The sequence below is a fragment of the Silurus aristotelis genome (assembly GCF_946808225.1).
Source record: "Silurus aristotelis genome assembly, chromosome: 6".
Taxonomy (NCBI): domain Eukaryota; kingdom Metazoa; phylum Chordata; class Actinopteri; order Siluriformes; family Siluridae; genus Silurus; species Silurus aristotelis.
The window spans coordinates 19009779-19024477 of NC_139579.1; the positions used below are offsets into that span (position 1 = coordinate 19009779).

Genomic DNA, 14699 nt, shown 5'->3' on the forward strand with positions numbered 1-14699 from the left:
AGAGAATTACAAGAATTAAAAAAGACCGCTATTTTATTTTTTGTAATACTCCAAAACCAAACAAGGAAAAAAAATCTAAAATTTTTCCATTTAATCGTGGATGACGGAAAAAAATGTTTAGAAATAAAATGTCTTCTTTAAAATTATAGTTGTGCGTGAATATGGGGAACAGTGTGGTTGTGTTTAAGAAAGGTCAGAGGGGCATGGGGTCGTTAGGAGAATGCTGAGGATGGAGCCACCAGGAAGGAGGAAAAGAGGAAGGCCAAAAAGGAGGTTCATGGATGTGGTGAAGGAAGACATGCAGGTAGTTAGATTGAAAGAGGCAGATGTAGAGGACAGAGTAGTATAGAGACAGATGATCCGCTGTAGCGACCCCTAACGGGAGCAGCCGGAAGAAGAAGAAGAAGAAGAGAAGAAGAAGAAGAACCACAGAATGACAGGAGATCTTTCCTACCAGTGGCCATCAAACTACATTATCAATGTTTCACAATAAATACAATGTATGTTAATAAAATACCATGTACAATACCATATTATGTACAGTATCACATTATGTGCAATATCATATTATGTGCAGTGTGTTCTTAGTTCCCTAGCACTTTTTTGTTTTTATATATAGAATATTTTATTTTTTATTATATTTCATTTATATTCATTTATCTTATCCTTCATATTCTACTGAACGTGGACTAAATTCAGACTAAATTCTATATCCGACTCACATTTGGATCAAGAGATTTCTTCAAAATGTATCCACCTGATGACAAAGTAAATTCACACCCAATCTGCACTTTAACTTGCACCTAGGGTTCTTCTCCTATAAAAAAAAAACGAATATAAAGAAAATACATATAATAAACACATGATATTAAAATATCAAAGTCGGCATACTGCTTATTAATAAAAGGTACTATATAACGGCAAGCAGCCGATGAGGCCAGAATATCAAAAAACAGCGCGCAAATTTTCACGTTGAGCGTTTTCGTAATATATAATTACATTTTTTTTTTTTTTTAGTTTATCTGTTTAGTTCATGCAGTATTAACTATTGTGTTATCCATTAACGTGGTTTGTGTTTTAAATGTTGCTTATTCTGCATTTCATGCATGAACGAATTGACCTTATTTAAGACAATTTAAGACCTTGTTTACAAAAAAATCTATGTGTTTATAGCACATACCCACTAGAAGAAATCTACTAATAGGTACAGTATTAGGTATCGCGACGATCTAAATAGACTGTATAAGCCCCGCCCACTTCTGATCTGAAACTTCTGTGACATACCACCTGTCCACTGAGGGCGCTGTGGCGGCTACTCAAACCCTACCGAAAATAACTATTTGTACTTCGCGTGTGCGCAAATGCTTCTGCTTCCTGTCTGAAGTTTGTCAAATCAATTTACGGTAGTTTCTGGTATTTATTATATTTATTATGCACAGTACAAATTGTTTTTCCGGTACGGATCAAGTAGACGCTTCTGTAAAAACGATTGGAAGTGGTAGCATCATTTACTGATTTGGGCTGACAGTGTGTTTTTTTCCCAGGTGGGAATATGTTAAAATTACATTGAACAGCCAGGGAACAACTTGTGCAGTTCATGCCCTGCTCTGCCCTGCTTTCTCTACCTTCATAGAAGAAAAATACTAATAATAATTACTCTTTATATTCTTGCATCCCTAGGAGTGTAGCTTTTAGATGTAAAACACTAGTTAGCGCTCAGTTCATGCTTCTTCTACTAACCCAATACTAATAGAAATACAAAAAATATAATACAAGAATTATCATCATCATCAAACCAACTCCATATTAGGTGTCTTTAACGACTATGTGCATATTCTTCAAATTTCATCAATAAAAATGACCATGTTAGGCACAATGATACTCATTTTGTTCATGTATGTCAATATACTTGATGCCAGTGAGGGGTGATGCGAGTAAGGCTGGCACAGGTTTCATGGTATGGTAGGGGTTTATTGTATGTAAGTGTACAATAAACCTGTCCACAAAGCAATCTCCATGAAGATATAGTTTACATGGTATACAGCTTTGACCTAAACAGTATTAAACATCTTTGGTATGAATTGGAACGCTGACTGCACCCCAGGTCTCTTGTGGATAAATGAGCACAAATAGCAATAGTCAGGGGAAGTGGTAGCATTGTGGTTAAGACTCTGAGTTGCTCTAAGGTTGAAAGGGTGGGAGGTCGGGTGTTCAAGTTCCAGTGTCGCCAAGCTGTTGAGCAAGAGCCTTAACCTTCTCTGCTCCAGACGTGCTGTATCATGGCTGACCCTGAACTCTGACCCTAGCTTTATAACAATCTTTCAAAGAAATAAATTGAATGTGCTGTAATGTACATGTGACAAGTAAAAGCTTCTTAAATCTCCACAAGCATACTCCAAAAATCTAGTGGAGCATCTATACAGAGTTATAATAGCAATTGGGGACCACATGTGGAATGTGATATTCAAAAATGGGATGGGAGAAAACCAGCGAACCCAGATGAAACCCCTTCGTATATTAGTAGAATTTGCAGATAAACTCCGTACAGATTGTAAAGCAAAGCTAAGGATCAAACCCTGTACCCATGCCTATGCTGTATCCTGGAGGAGTTGTACCCATGTTTCAGAAACCATAAGATGGCTGGCCTTCTCTACTTTTCTCTGACAGTGTGAGAGGGATGCCTCGAACTTTTAGTTTGGCACCATCGTGTTCCACCACTTCCTTTTACTTCCTGTTCGTACTGTTGTTTATCAGGACTCATCTGGATATAAAGACACGTCAACAGCGCCTCCATCTTAGATAGGTCCACTCCATTGACTTTAGTTACAAATAAATATATTTTCGGACAATGCCGGTACAGTGCGCAGCGTACGGCTGTAAGAATCGGCGCAATGCAAACCTGAGAAAACAAGGGGTCACTTTCCACAGGTGAAATTTCCGATCTTATACGTGTGTGTTTCTGCGCTAAGACAGGGGCTAGCCTGCTAATCAGCTTAGCTAGTTAACCATAACCGATCACAGTGTGTTTATACCTAATAAATGCGATCACTTGATGCTTGACCTCTTAACGTTTTGTAATGATCGGTGATGTGGAAAAGATGGAGTCGGATTCATTTAAAGCAACGCGGCTAGACTAAGATGAACTTTATTAGCTGTGCTTGTAATTAGGTTGCTCCGGTGTTGTAGATCTGAGATTTAAACTCGATTTGCAGTCTCTCGTCGCTGCACATCAGGTTTGCACACGAAATACCTATAACATATAACGGACACCTTATTGCTTTCAGTGGAAGTCCAAAGGCCAGGCGGATATGCGGTTCCTCTACACTTCCCTTCGAGACCCCGCCCACTCCTGCTGGGGGGAAATGCTTCAAACACACCTGTAGCTACATTATAACTCTTGATGTGATTAAAACAAACAAACAAAAAAAAAAACTAAACAATACTTCCCAAGTTATAACTATTCCCCATTATGCAAGTCGAACAAAAAATGAAAAGGGGCGTGGCTAAAATACATTATGACGTAATACTATTTAATTTAAAGTGGTTGATTGTTACAATTCAAAAGATTATCTGACAATAACATGTTCACAAACCTACAAGGTAAATGAGGGTTAACGGTCGTATTATTTTCATGGTGTGGCGATACCACTTTCTGTTTCTAGGCATTCTTTTGGATGATGGCATAAACCATTCTAACACCTAAAATGAAACTTTTATTTAAACTATAATAAAACAATAATCGACATTGAAAAGCAATCATTAGAAATTAAATCTCAGGTTTGTGTGTTTGCGTGCGTGTGTGTGAATGAACAAATATACTAGAAAAGTGTTAACTGTGGACAATATTAAGGGCATTGTAAAGATTAACCATTTTCTAAATTAATTTAGTTAGTTTGGGGAACAATGTTGTACTATCACAAAATGACAAAAAAAATGTAACAAAAAAAGAATAATAAAATAAAATAAATGTATTCAGGTAATTGGTTGCTGTGGATCTATATAACATCATGCTTTCTCATAAATATATATAAAAAAAGTTGATTTATCTGAAATATACACAAGTTATCCTACAGGACTGTTAAGCTATGTTTAATATGTTTATGTTTTCTCAAATTCACTAATGACAAGTAAAATATGTGTGAAAAATGTGTCTCAAGGTTTCCCACTGATGCTAAATTGAGAAAAATTTGGGAGACTGCACTCAGAAAAGAGGGATTTTCAGCCACTCCACATTCAGTCCTGTGCAGCCAGCATTTTACAGAGGATGCCATTGACAGAACTGGGCAGATTGTCCGTCTCCGTGAAGGAGCCATCCCATCAGTTTTTAATTTTCCAGCACACCTCCAGAAAGTATGTTTACACCTTTTGGGGATTATACATTGTTTGATAATTTTTATTTCTAAAACAGTTTAATAAAGTGACAACGTACATAATTGTTAAGCAATTTTTTTAATGTTAAATAATATATTTTTAGAAACCAGTTAAACCAAGAAAGACTGTAACATCACAGAAGGCTGCTGCTCCATACGAAGTAGTGGTGGTGAAAGCAGACAGCAATGCCAACAAAGGAGAAACAGAAACTCTGGTTTGTGATGTAAGTAACGGTCGATTTGTTAAAAACTTTTTAACCAAGTAAATGACTGATGTGGACGTGCACAGAACCTGAAAAATTTTTTTCTTTATTTTTATTTTTATTTATTTTCCCTCTCTCTGAGCAGGAGCATTCGTATGCACTGGATCCTTCACCAAACAGGGTGAAAGACAGATTGGCACAGGCCCTGGCAAACATGGAACGCCTTCAGCGTCAACTCCGTAATGCTAAGGACAGAGAGAGGAGGTGCAAGACAACACTAAAGAGTGCCTTGGATGACCTTAAAGAAAGAAATCTCATCACCGATGAACTTCATCAAAGACTGGACATGTATTCAAGTCTTTAGAAGTCCCCAAATCTTGCGAACTTTTTAAAAATTGCACAGTGCTGCTTTAAAAGGAAATATGAATTATGTGAGTTTTGCAGCACAAAAGGGAAGGGCGGTAATGTCAGTAAATGTGCTCATTCTCCAAAAATCTTGTTTAAATGCTCCATGCATGCCATTCCTTTTGGATTTATCCTTTGAAGGCCCTCTATGTGTTACCCTGGTGCTTGTACTGGATCTGGGAGCTATCTTGGATTCCTCACCGTTTTGCTGGAGCTTTTCCTTTGCCACCTTATACAAAATGACTGTGTTTGATGAATTATGTAAAATAGCTTTAGCCTGTAAATGTTGCCTTGTTTTTGCAAATAAATGTATACTATTTTGTAGTTTTATTTACCCATGCTCCAGCTGGCCTGCAACTGAGGAACTCATCAGCTATTAGTGATTATGTGAGCTTGATTTTATGCATTCTGACTGCTAATCAAATATTTAACAGTCAACACTTTTTTTTAACCATCTTGCCATCCATTTTATTTAATTGATCCTAGTCATCGTCACTTCGCACTGCTACTTCAGCAGTGGTGTCGGGTTCGTCATTATCTACAGATGTTAGGTTATTCTCAGCACACTTTAACACTGTATGACAAACCATTTATTCCCTCTTTTTTATCAGAAAATTGCTGAACATTTGTAAATCTTACTAAATAGAAAATTTCATTGTCAGTTGTGAGCTTTGTAGGTTTTCAGAACGAACATAACGAATCAAAACATTGCAAAAAATATCCAAAGGGAAAGCAAGTACTACTATTAGGTAACTACTGTGTTTAATCCGACAGTAGCTTTTCAGTTAAAGAACGGAAAAAACAAACGTGATTTAAAAATACTATATATATATATATATATATATATATATATATATATATATATATATATATATATATATATATATAAAATCAGTGGTTCTTAACCTGGGTTCGATCGAACCCCAGGGGTTCGGTAAGTCAGTCTCAGGGGTTCGGCGGAGGTCAAGACACACACCCGACTCATATGATTTGAGAGTGGCACTTGCCAAGGTGAAGCCGCGCATTTCTGAACTGGTCTCTGAAAGGCAACAGCAGAAGTCACACTGATTTGCAGTAAATATTCATTATTTTGTTTTTGTGTGAAAATCATGTTTTAATGGTTTTGTTCTTTGAACACAGTGATGGTTATTTTGTGCACCAGTAAAATATAAACCTATGTTTTGAATTAAAAAAAAATCCTATTTTATTTTTCCAATTATGAAGGGTTCGGTGGATGCGCATATGAAACTGGTGGGGGTCAGTACCTCCAACAAGGTTAAGAACCACTGATATATATATATATATATATGTATATATATATATATATATATATATATATATATATATATATATATGTATGTATGTATAAATTTTTTGTTATCAAAATAAAAAGCAACACGTTTTCCCTGTATTTGTCCAGTCAAAATGGACAAGTGGCCAATCAGAATCGCATTCGTCAAAAGTGGGCGTGGAATGTCGACCCAGGCGCTGTCTGTACATTGACTGTCAAAGGAAGCGGAAACTGTAAACACTGAGCATGGCAGAAGTTGGCGTAAATAAAAGTGATTCTTCGGATGTTCTACAGAGGTAGTTAGTGTAAACAACATTACAAAAAGATTATAGTGTTATATTAAACGCTCGGTGTGGTCTTCCTGGTCCATTCCAGTGTCTTTGGTCATTGTCATGTGACTGTGTAATGCAAATCATTATAGTTAACTGCATGGACTTTACTTTTCAGCGTCGTACCAGATGATGAGGGAAAAGACAAGTTTAAGAGAGCCGAACACATCTTGTTTTACAAGTAAGTTTTCTAAGCCATGCAAGAAGGATTTTATTGATTCATTAATTCGCTTCTTTGATTAATGACTTGAATACCTTGTACAGGAGACAGAAAGCCAATGGTGCGTCTCAGTATTGTGCCTTACTGGACACTGTAGTTCTGCAAGAGAGAGCAGCATCTGTGGAGCTTTTGGAGTCCAGCTCTCAGGTACACATTTCAGCCATTTAGTGTTTCTCTGCACCTGTAGATACTTGATTATTAATGGCAGCATATGCGCCAGTATTACTAGCTAAACAGAGAGGACAAAGCATTTGCATGCAAGCGTACAAATACAGAATATATATGTGTAATATGACATGTCTACTTTGAACAGGAACATTTTCTTTTGCAAATCCATGAAAGTTCTAATGGAACACTGAGATTTACCATTGATGAACTGCAGCCTGTCAGAGAACGCTATAAAGCTGCAGATGTCTTGATTGGGGAGACAAACTATGAACAGTAAGTCTTAAACTTAAGAAGATTCTTGAGTTCTTGAGATGCATCGAATGCAGAACACTGAAAAAAGAACACTGCATGCCCAGCTTTGATCGCTTTTAAAATATAAACTTAAGTCTAAATTTTTTTCTATCCTGAAATGTATATCTTATAGGTCGAGGATTGAGTGGAAGAGAGCTGGCTGTGTTTCTCTGACATGGGGTTCAGGGCAGTACCATGTGCAGGTCTTTGCCTTTCCATTCAAATTAGAAATTGTCTATGAGGAAGAAGTGATGGTGACATTTAATCCTGAAGGCAGACTCTGCTTTGAGACACAGTCTAATCTTGCCAGGTAAATGGATAATCATCACCTGTATATTCCATTTTAGAAGCCATTCTAGATGCACATGACAAAATTCTATTAACTACACTAAATTTTATTTGCATTTTTTACAGCCCAATCTCATGTTCACACCAGGCAAGAATCTAACGTATACACATAAAATGCTTCTTCATCATCATTGTTGTCATTGTCTTCTGCTGCTTCTTCTTCTCCTTCTTTTATTATTATTATTATTATTATTATTACTACTACTACAGTATGACTGCATTGGGTATGTGCGCGAACTTTATTTCTCTAAATTCACAGGGTGAAGAAAATCCTTCAGGGGTGTTGAAGGAGACCTTCAGACAGTTTGAAGACATCAAAGCACATGGTGTGTCACAGTGTTGCTTAAGATTAAAATTTCAGTTGGAGATTGTATAAAGCAAATCCATATATATGTGTCATTATTTTTAATACAGGCAACAGTTCAGTGGGTATTGACCTTAGGCTGCATGGTTTCAGCCATACTTATGGCATTCCAGAGCATGCTGATTCTTTCCAGTTAAGAGACACCAGGTAGAGTCAATCCTTCATATATTTGCTAAATAAAAAGCGATTCAAAATGTAAATGGACCTTCGCTAACTTGACAGTGTGTCTTACAGTGGCAGTGAGCCATATCGATTATACAACCTGGATGTGTTTGCCTATGAGATCAACAGCAGACAGGGGCTTTATGGTTCAGTTCCTTTTCTGCTAGCTCACAAACCAGACAGGACGCTGGGGGTGTTCTGGCTCAATGCCTCTGAAACTCTTGTTGATCTGCAGTATGGCTCAAGCTATTCAGAGGTATGATTCTGACAAAAATTTTTTTATTGGCAACCAATGTAGATACAGTATCTCACAAAAGTGAGTACATCCCTTATATTTGAGTGATCATTTTAGTATATTTTCTCAAGGGACTATACTATAGAAATGAAACTCAGATTTATTTTTAAGTTAATAAAACATTTGGAGGTTGCTAAATAATGATACCATCAATACAGCACATGGTGTGTTTTTCAGCAGGGAGAGGATGGCCCACCGGTGAAGAAGAGCAGGGTAAACCCTAAAACTGATATGAGCTGGGTTTCAGAGAGTGGACGAATTGATTGTTTTATACTTCTTGGACCTTCACCTGCCCAAGTGTTTTCACAGTATGCACAACTTACAGGTACTCTCTGTGATAATAAATATTATTAAGTACGCAACACACAGTTTCCAGCTTTTAAGTAGTGTTTAATCTCAAGGCCAATTCACATAGAAGTAATTTATTTATTCTGTTACACAAAACAGACCATCCATTGCATTTATTTTAACCAATTATTCAGTTTTATGATGCACACAACATGCAACATGCGTCCTACAGCATGCTATTTTTATTACAAATTCATTTTAACAGCACTAATTTTATTAACGTGATAAATGCAGCACGCATTTCTGTTTGATCATTTTTATTACAAATATAAATAAATAAATATAAAACAGACGAAATTAAAACCTTCAACTCAACACACATTCATTCACAATGTCCCTTCTGAACTCAGATATAAAGAAAAATAATAAACTCCACCAAAACATGATTTTTAGTCACTAAACTTTAGTTGTACTGATGCGCCAAGTCTCAAATCAAGCACCAAAATCCGCCATGATGCACACATATGACAATTAATACCCGCCATGTGAAAACATAGAAAAAAACCTCTGACTGGTTCTGACCAATTTTTAAACATTTACAAGAATATTTTGTTTTCATGCTCCATGTTGAGTTAGTTTGGTTTCAATAATAATAAACAAACATTTGCATAAAGCATCCACATTTGTCTAGCTCCATGTTGATTTTTGTATAAAAAAGTTAAAAAGTATTAATTTAGGGTACATTTATAGATATACATTTGTACAACAGATAGAAAGGTGTGATTAAATTGCGAATTAGGAGTTAACTCATGACAATCATGCAATTAATCGGGATTAAATATTTGAATCAATTGACAGCCCTAATTTATATATATATAATTAACAAGTATTTGCTAGTATTTGTGTTATAATAATGCCCAATACTCTAAGATGGGTAATAACTATATTCATAGCCTGATGGACATAGACATGCTGTTTGTTCACTGTCACAATATGTTAAATTGGATTGTTATGCCTGCAGATGTAACTTTAACTGTTAACAGTGTTGGGGACTGATACTCAATTACATATTTAGTATAAAGAACATTAGTAGGCTCTGTATTTTTTACTAAAATTTCAAATGGAAGGATTATACAATTCTCTGTTGAATGAAAATATATGTAGTAGGGTTATTCACAAGATTTTCTTTTTCTCTGTGCACAGGGTATCAAGCATTGCCACCTTTGTTTTCTCTGGGATATCACCAGTGTCGCTGGAACTACTTGGATGAAGAGGATGTGAAAGCTGTGGATGCTGGCTTCGACCTCCATAACATCCCTTATGATGTAATCTGGCTGGACATAGAACACACTGAAGGGAAGCGTTATTTCACCTGGGACTCCAAACTGTTTTCTAACCCGGTGGACATGCAGCTCCATCTGCAGAGAAAGAAAAGGAAGGTGGGTTATAACTCATAAGTTATGGTAATCTCTTTCTGTCTAACTTCCAAAAATACTTTGTTATTAAGGGGCATATCCAGTGTCACAATAGTTTGCTATTTTATGTATTTTAGTTGGTGGTTATCAGTGACCCTCATATCAAGGCTGACCCTGACTGGCCTTTTTTCTGTGCAGCCAGAGATGAAGGCCATTTTGTAAAGAACAAAGCTGGTGGTGTTTATCATGGATCATGCTGGCCAGGTATAGTAATGTCTTTATTATATCTCAGCATTTCACATTTCAGTCCAAGGTGTGTTTGTGTTCTTTTTTAAACTATAATGTAGATTTTTACCATTCAAAATCCTTGAAAATTTTTCAGTGATTAAACCAGTGTTTTGAAAGCTAAATGTTTGTAACTGTGGTGTGTCTTTAGGTGATTCTTGCTATTTGGATTTCAGTAGCCCAAGGACAAGGTTGTGGTATGCCAGGCAGTTTTCATTTGACAAATATAAAGTAAGGATGAACAGAATAGTTGCATACTTTTTCTCTGATCTGTATGAATGCTCTAACTAATCCCATGCATATTATCTATATATCCCTACCTTTTTTTTTATATATTGTCGAATGTCTTTATGGACTAGGGGTCTACAAAGTCCTTGTTTGTGTGGATTGACATGAACGAGCCCTCTGTCTTTAATGGACCAGAGCAGACAATGCCTAAAGATGTGGTTCATTGTTCAGGCAGGGAACACAGGGAATTACACAACCTGTATGGCTTCTTCCAGGTTAGAGCGTCAATAAAATTCATCCTCATTTTGCACTGGTGAATCTTAAGCCAGTACAGGTCATCACAGTAATATTCTCTCAACAGCATATGGCTACTGCTGAGGGTTTGATAACTCGATCTGGTGGCTTGGAGAGACCATTTGTTCTTTCACGTTCCTTCTTTGCAGGGTCTCAGAGAATGGGTAAGTCAAACCCGTAGGTTTGTTTTCTGTTGGCCACTACTTTCATATTAAATAACTGGAACTGTATGATTTTACGGTGACAAGATCGACACTGGATGGATCTAGCAGCACCAGTTGCTGATTGGTTGTGGATATAATGTCATTTAATGTGTAATTCTACATACAATGAGAAACAACCATTTTAAAAATCCCTACAAAATTCAAACAAGAGTAAAACTCAACACTTTTTTTTTTTTTTTTTACATACTTTTCTGGTCATGTGAGGTGCAAAACAGGATACAGATATTTTAAGTTCTAAAACAATAATGGCCAATGATTGAATCAATGGGGATTTTAGCAACAAGTTCTATCACTTTCCTTTAGCTCAGAGTGTTTCATATTTTCCCACAGGTGCAATATGGACAGGGGACAATGTTGCTACCTGGGACTATCTGAAGATCTCAATCCCCATGCTGTTGTCACTTAGTGTCACTGGAATTCAGTTTTGTGGGGGTTAGTTACTCTCTTTTAATGGATGCCAAAAAGGGCACAAACATCATGATTTTAAAAATTTTATACAAGGAAAAAAGATAATGGCTTGTATATTTGCAGCTGATGTAGGAGGCTTTGTACAGGATCCTGACCCTGAGTTGCTGGTGCGCTGGTACCAGGCAGGGGCGCTACAACCCTTCTATAGAGGCCACTCAGCTAAACAGACCAAACGGCGTGAGCCATGGCTGTTTGGAAACACAGTCACTTCAGCAGTACGATCAGCAATTCAGCAGAGATACTGCCTCCTGCCTTATTGGTACACACTCTTTCACCTAGCCCATACCTCAGCATTGCCCCCAATAAGGTACACATATTTTTGTTTTAATTGTTATTTGTCTTGACTAAATGTTTTATCCTGGTCAGGGTTAAATAGGTATTAAATTAGTGGGGAAGATTAATAGTAGATTGATGAACTAATTACTACATACTATATATATATATATATATATATATATATATATATATATATATATATATATATATATATATATATAGATAGAGATAGATAGATAGATAGATAGATAGATAGATAGATAGATAGATAGAGAGAGAGAGAGAGAGAGAGATAGAGAGATAGATATTTATGCAAGAGCAGATCTCTTTTGTAAAATACATATGCAAGATATTAAAATAATGATATATATATATAGAAACTCATTTCACTGTGTACTTCATCAGCTATATATAGTTGAAATGACAATAAAAGCTTCTTGACTTGACATAATGTAGTTCAAACAACTTTCACTTAATGTCTAACAGCAGAAATGCCAATACAACATCAATATATTTTACATATAATCCTTCCAAATGGTGCGTCTAGCGCCCGCTAGTGTGGCTATGGTCTGATTTGTTGATGCCTTCGATGTTTTATTAGAGATTTATTTTGGAAAAAACTGAATTTATTTTGCCTGTCTCAGACCACTGTGGGTGGAGTTCCCAAGGGAGATAGAAACCTTCACTGTGGAAAACCAGTACATGATTGGTAAATATAAATTCACATTTAAGCTAAAAGTATTCTATTTAAATTATTTGTGTATTGTACATAAATACATACATTTTGGCAATATTGCTATGTATAATTTAAGGCAGTGCACTCCTGGCTTGTCCTGTGACTGACCCTGGAGTCACAGAGGTCAAGATTTTACTGCCAGGGTCAGATGAGGTCAGTCTTATGCTTATTAGTGTCGTTAGCAGTGCAGTGTGCGTACATATTGTATGTAAGCAGCGTTGTGTGTGGTTTTGTGTGGCAGCTGTGGTATGATGTCAGTAACGGTGAGGTGCACAGAGGAGGCAAGACCCTGACACTTCCTGTGACTCTGGAGACAGTGAGTCAATGCTCCATTACTGCACATTACAGTACACCCCCTAGCCAAACCACATGTGAGAGACTGTAAACACCTTATTCGGAAACCTGCGCTAACCTATTTAAATGTTGTTTTCCTTATTGTGCTGCATTTATTTTCCAGGTGCCTGTGCTCCAGCGTGGAGGAACCATCGTGACCAGAAGAACAGGCTGTGGTTCCTGCACTGCTGATCTCCAGCAACATCCCTTCACTCTTACTATAGCTTTGGATTCGAAGGTGATAATTTAGCAATATTTGGATAGATTTAATCATTTGCAGTCTGTTTGTGAGAAAAATTGAAAATATTGTATAAATTAAATGCCAATGCCCACCCCAGCCATAATAAATAATGCATTTTTAATGGGAAGTTCCATCTTTTGCATAGATATTTTATATATCATTTGTTTTGACTTAATTCTTTGTTTACTTTCATTCTGCTGAATACTGTATATTAGCTATTCCATTACATTTATATAGATAATGATTATGTTCCCTTAATGTTGATGACCAGGGTAAAGCTGAAGGTCTGCTGTATGAGGATGATGGACACTCCTTCAGCTATAGGGACAAAAAGCAGTACTGTTTGCGTAAATTCTCTATGCAGTCTGGCAGACTCATGAGCAGGTAGTGTGTGCATGCATTTAAAAAAAAAATAATTATATATATATATATATATATATATATATATATATATATATATATATATATATATATATATATATATATATATAAATTAACAGTTCAGGCCACTTAGCTTATCATTATTAATTATAGAATTTCTGGGCATTTTCTTATGTACCTGTGGTGTTAATATTTAGCAGTGCAGATGAAGACTCGCTCTTCATCTCGGGTGGCAAACTCGAGTCAGTGGTGATTCTGGGTCAGAAGAGTATGCAAAGGAAACCTACACTAAAATCAGGTGGGACATAATCATACCATTGTGCATATTATAAATGTATTTTTAAGAAATCATAAAATATAATGTCCAGTATAATATAATTTGTTTATATTATAATTAGTTTTTAAGTAAGTTTTCCGCAGTCCCTGATGATATTGTAGTATAGTACTAATTTGGAAAAATTGAATACATAGAAGAAATCTTACAGTAAAGAATATAGATCAGTTTTAGACTATATTACTTTTTCATTTTGTATTAATCCAGTCCCTCTCTCAATCCAGCTTCTGGGAATACCACAATCTCATTTCAGATGGAACCAAAACAAGCTCTTTTGAAGCTGACTGGATTGGACCTGAAAATAGACACAGATTGGGAAATCATAATATAACAACATATAAGTAGGTAGTTTAAAAATCTTTAGCAGCAATTTTTGTTGTGTATTTGAGTTTTATTGTTATTATTGTAATTATATATTTTTAAGCATTGGATTTAAATTTGATTTGTTTTATGTGAATCATACTGACAAAGGCAGAACATCGTGAGATCGGCAATTCTTTTTCTTAGTGGAACCCTTTCTGAACGGAACTCAAAACGGAAGTTGAAAATTTAAACATCTATCTAATTTATTCCTTTAAAAGGGAAGTTGAAAATTTAAACATCTATTTAATTTATTTGCTTCCTGTTTTGTTTTAATGTCTAGCCATAAAGCCCTGCATTTATTTACACGATTTATGTAACTGTGTGATGTTCTGTTATATAAAGACATGGAAATGAAAACAACCTGTTGTGTTTGTGACCTTTTGATTG

At 36.0% G+C, this 14699-nt stretch overlaps 2 protein-coding genes across 5 annotated transcripts; both read left to right on the forward strand.

Annotated features, from left to right (window-relative positions):
• The first annotated feature begins 2718 nt into the window (after positions 1 to 2718).
• Positions 2719 to 5312, forward strand: LOC310727761 (THAP domain-containing protein 6-like). Of its 2 annotated transcripts, none has more exons than XM_083544498.1 (4): positions 2719 to 2928; positions 4158 to 4350; positions 4475 to 4594; positions 4716 to 5312. In XM_083544498.1, exons 1-4 carry the CDS (start codon positions 2849 to 2851, stop codon positions 4935 to 4937), a joined length of 615 nt encoding a protein of 204 aa, XP_083400624.1. In that variant the 5' UTR covers positions 2719 to 2848; the 3' UTR covers positions 4938 to 5312. The 2 variants fall into 2 exon arrangements, with proteins under 2 accessions (XP_083400624.1, XP_083400625.1); XM_083544499.1 differs by having other exon boundaries at positions 2724 to 2928; positions 4719 to 5312.
• Positions 5313 to 6433: 1121 nt separating this feature from the next.
• ganc (glucosidase, alpha; neutral C) lies at positions 6434 to 14672 on the forward strand. 3 transcript variants are annotated; one of them, XM_083545396.1, is made up of 24 exons: positions 6434 to 6565; positions 6717 to 6779; positions 6863 to 6965; positions 7132 to 7259; positions 7411 to 7587; positions 7692 to 7713; positions 7885 to 7951; positions 8040 to 8136; positions 8224 to 8407; positions 8624 to 8771; positions 9938 to 10173; positions 10287 to 10413; positions 10586 to 10665; positions 10794 to 10937; positions 11024 to 11120; positions 11511 to 11612; positions 11712 to 11955; positions 12569 to 12633; positions 12737 to 12813; positions 12902 to 12976; positions 13118 to 13231; positions 13506 to 13618; positions 13813 to 13913; positions 14174 to 14672. In XM_083545396.1, the coding sequence occupies exons 1-24, from the start codon at positions 6516 to 6518 to the stop codon at positions 14278 to 14280; spliced, it is 2721 nt and encodes a 906-aa protein (XP_083401522.1). In that variant the 5' UTR covers positions 6434 to 6515; the 3' UTR covers positions 14281 to 14672. The 3 variants fall into 3 exon arrangements, with proteins under 3 accessions (XP_083401522.1, XP_083401524.1, XP_083401523.1); XM_083545398.1 differs by having other exon boundaries at positions 14203 to 14672; XM_083545397.1 differs by having other exon boundaries at positions 8627 to 8771.
• Positions 14673 to 14699: the final 27 nt, after the last annotated feature.

Excerpts from the sequence above, each read along its gene's own strand:
- LOC310727761 (XM_083544498.1), top strand. The coding sequence starts at position 2,849 with ATGCCGGTACAGTGCGCAGCGTACGGCTGTAAGAATCGGCGCAATGCA. Across the intron at positions 4,351-4,474 it reads TTCCAGCACACCTCCAGAAA|AAACCAGTTAAACCAAGAAA; the intron begins GTATGTTTACAC and ends ATATATTTTTAG. Across the intron at positions 4,595-4,715 it reads CAGAAACTCTGGTTTGTGAT|CAGGAGCATTCGTATGCACT; the intron begins GTAAGTAACGGT and ends CCTCTCTCTGAG.
- ganc (XM_083545396.1), top strand. The coding sequence starts at position 6,516 with ATGGCAGAAGTTGGCGTAAATAAAAGTGATTCTTCGGATGTTCTACAG. Across the intron at positions 6,566-6,716 it reads TCTTCGGATGTTCTACAGAG|CGTCGTACCAGATGATGAGG; the intron begins GTAGTTAGTGTA and ends TTTACTTTTCAG. Across the intron at positions 7,714-7,884 it reads CAATCTCATGTTCACACCAG|GGTGAAGAAAATCCTTCAGG; the intron begins GCAAGAATCTAA and ends CTAAATTCACAG.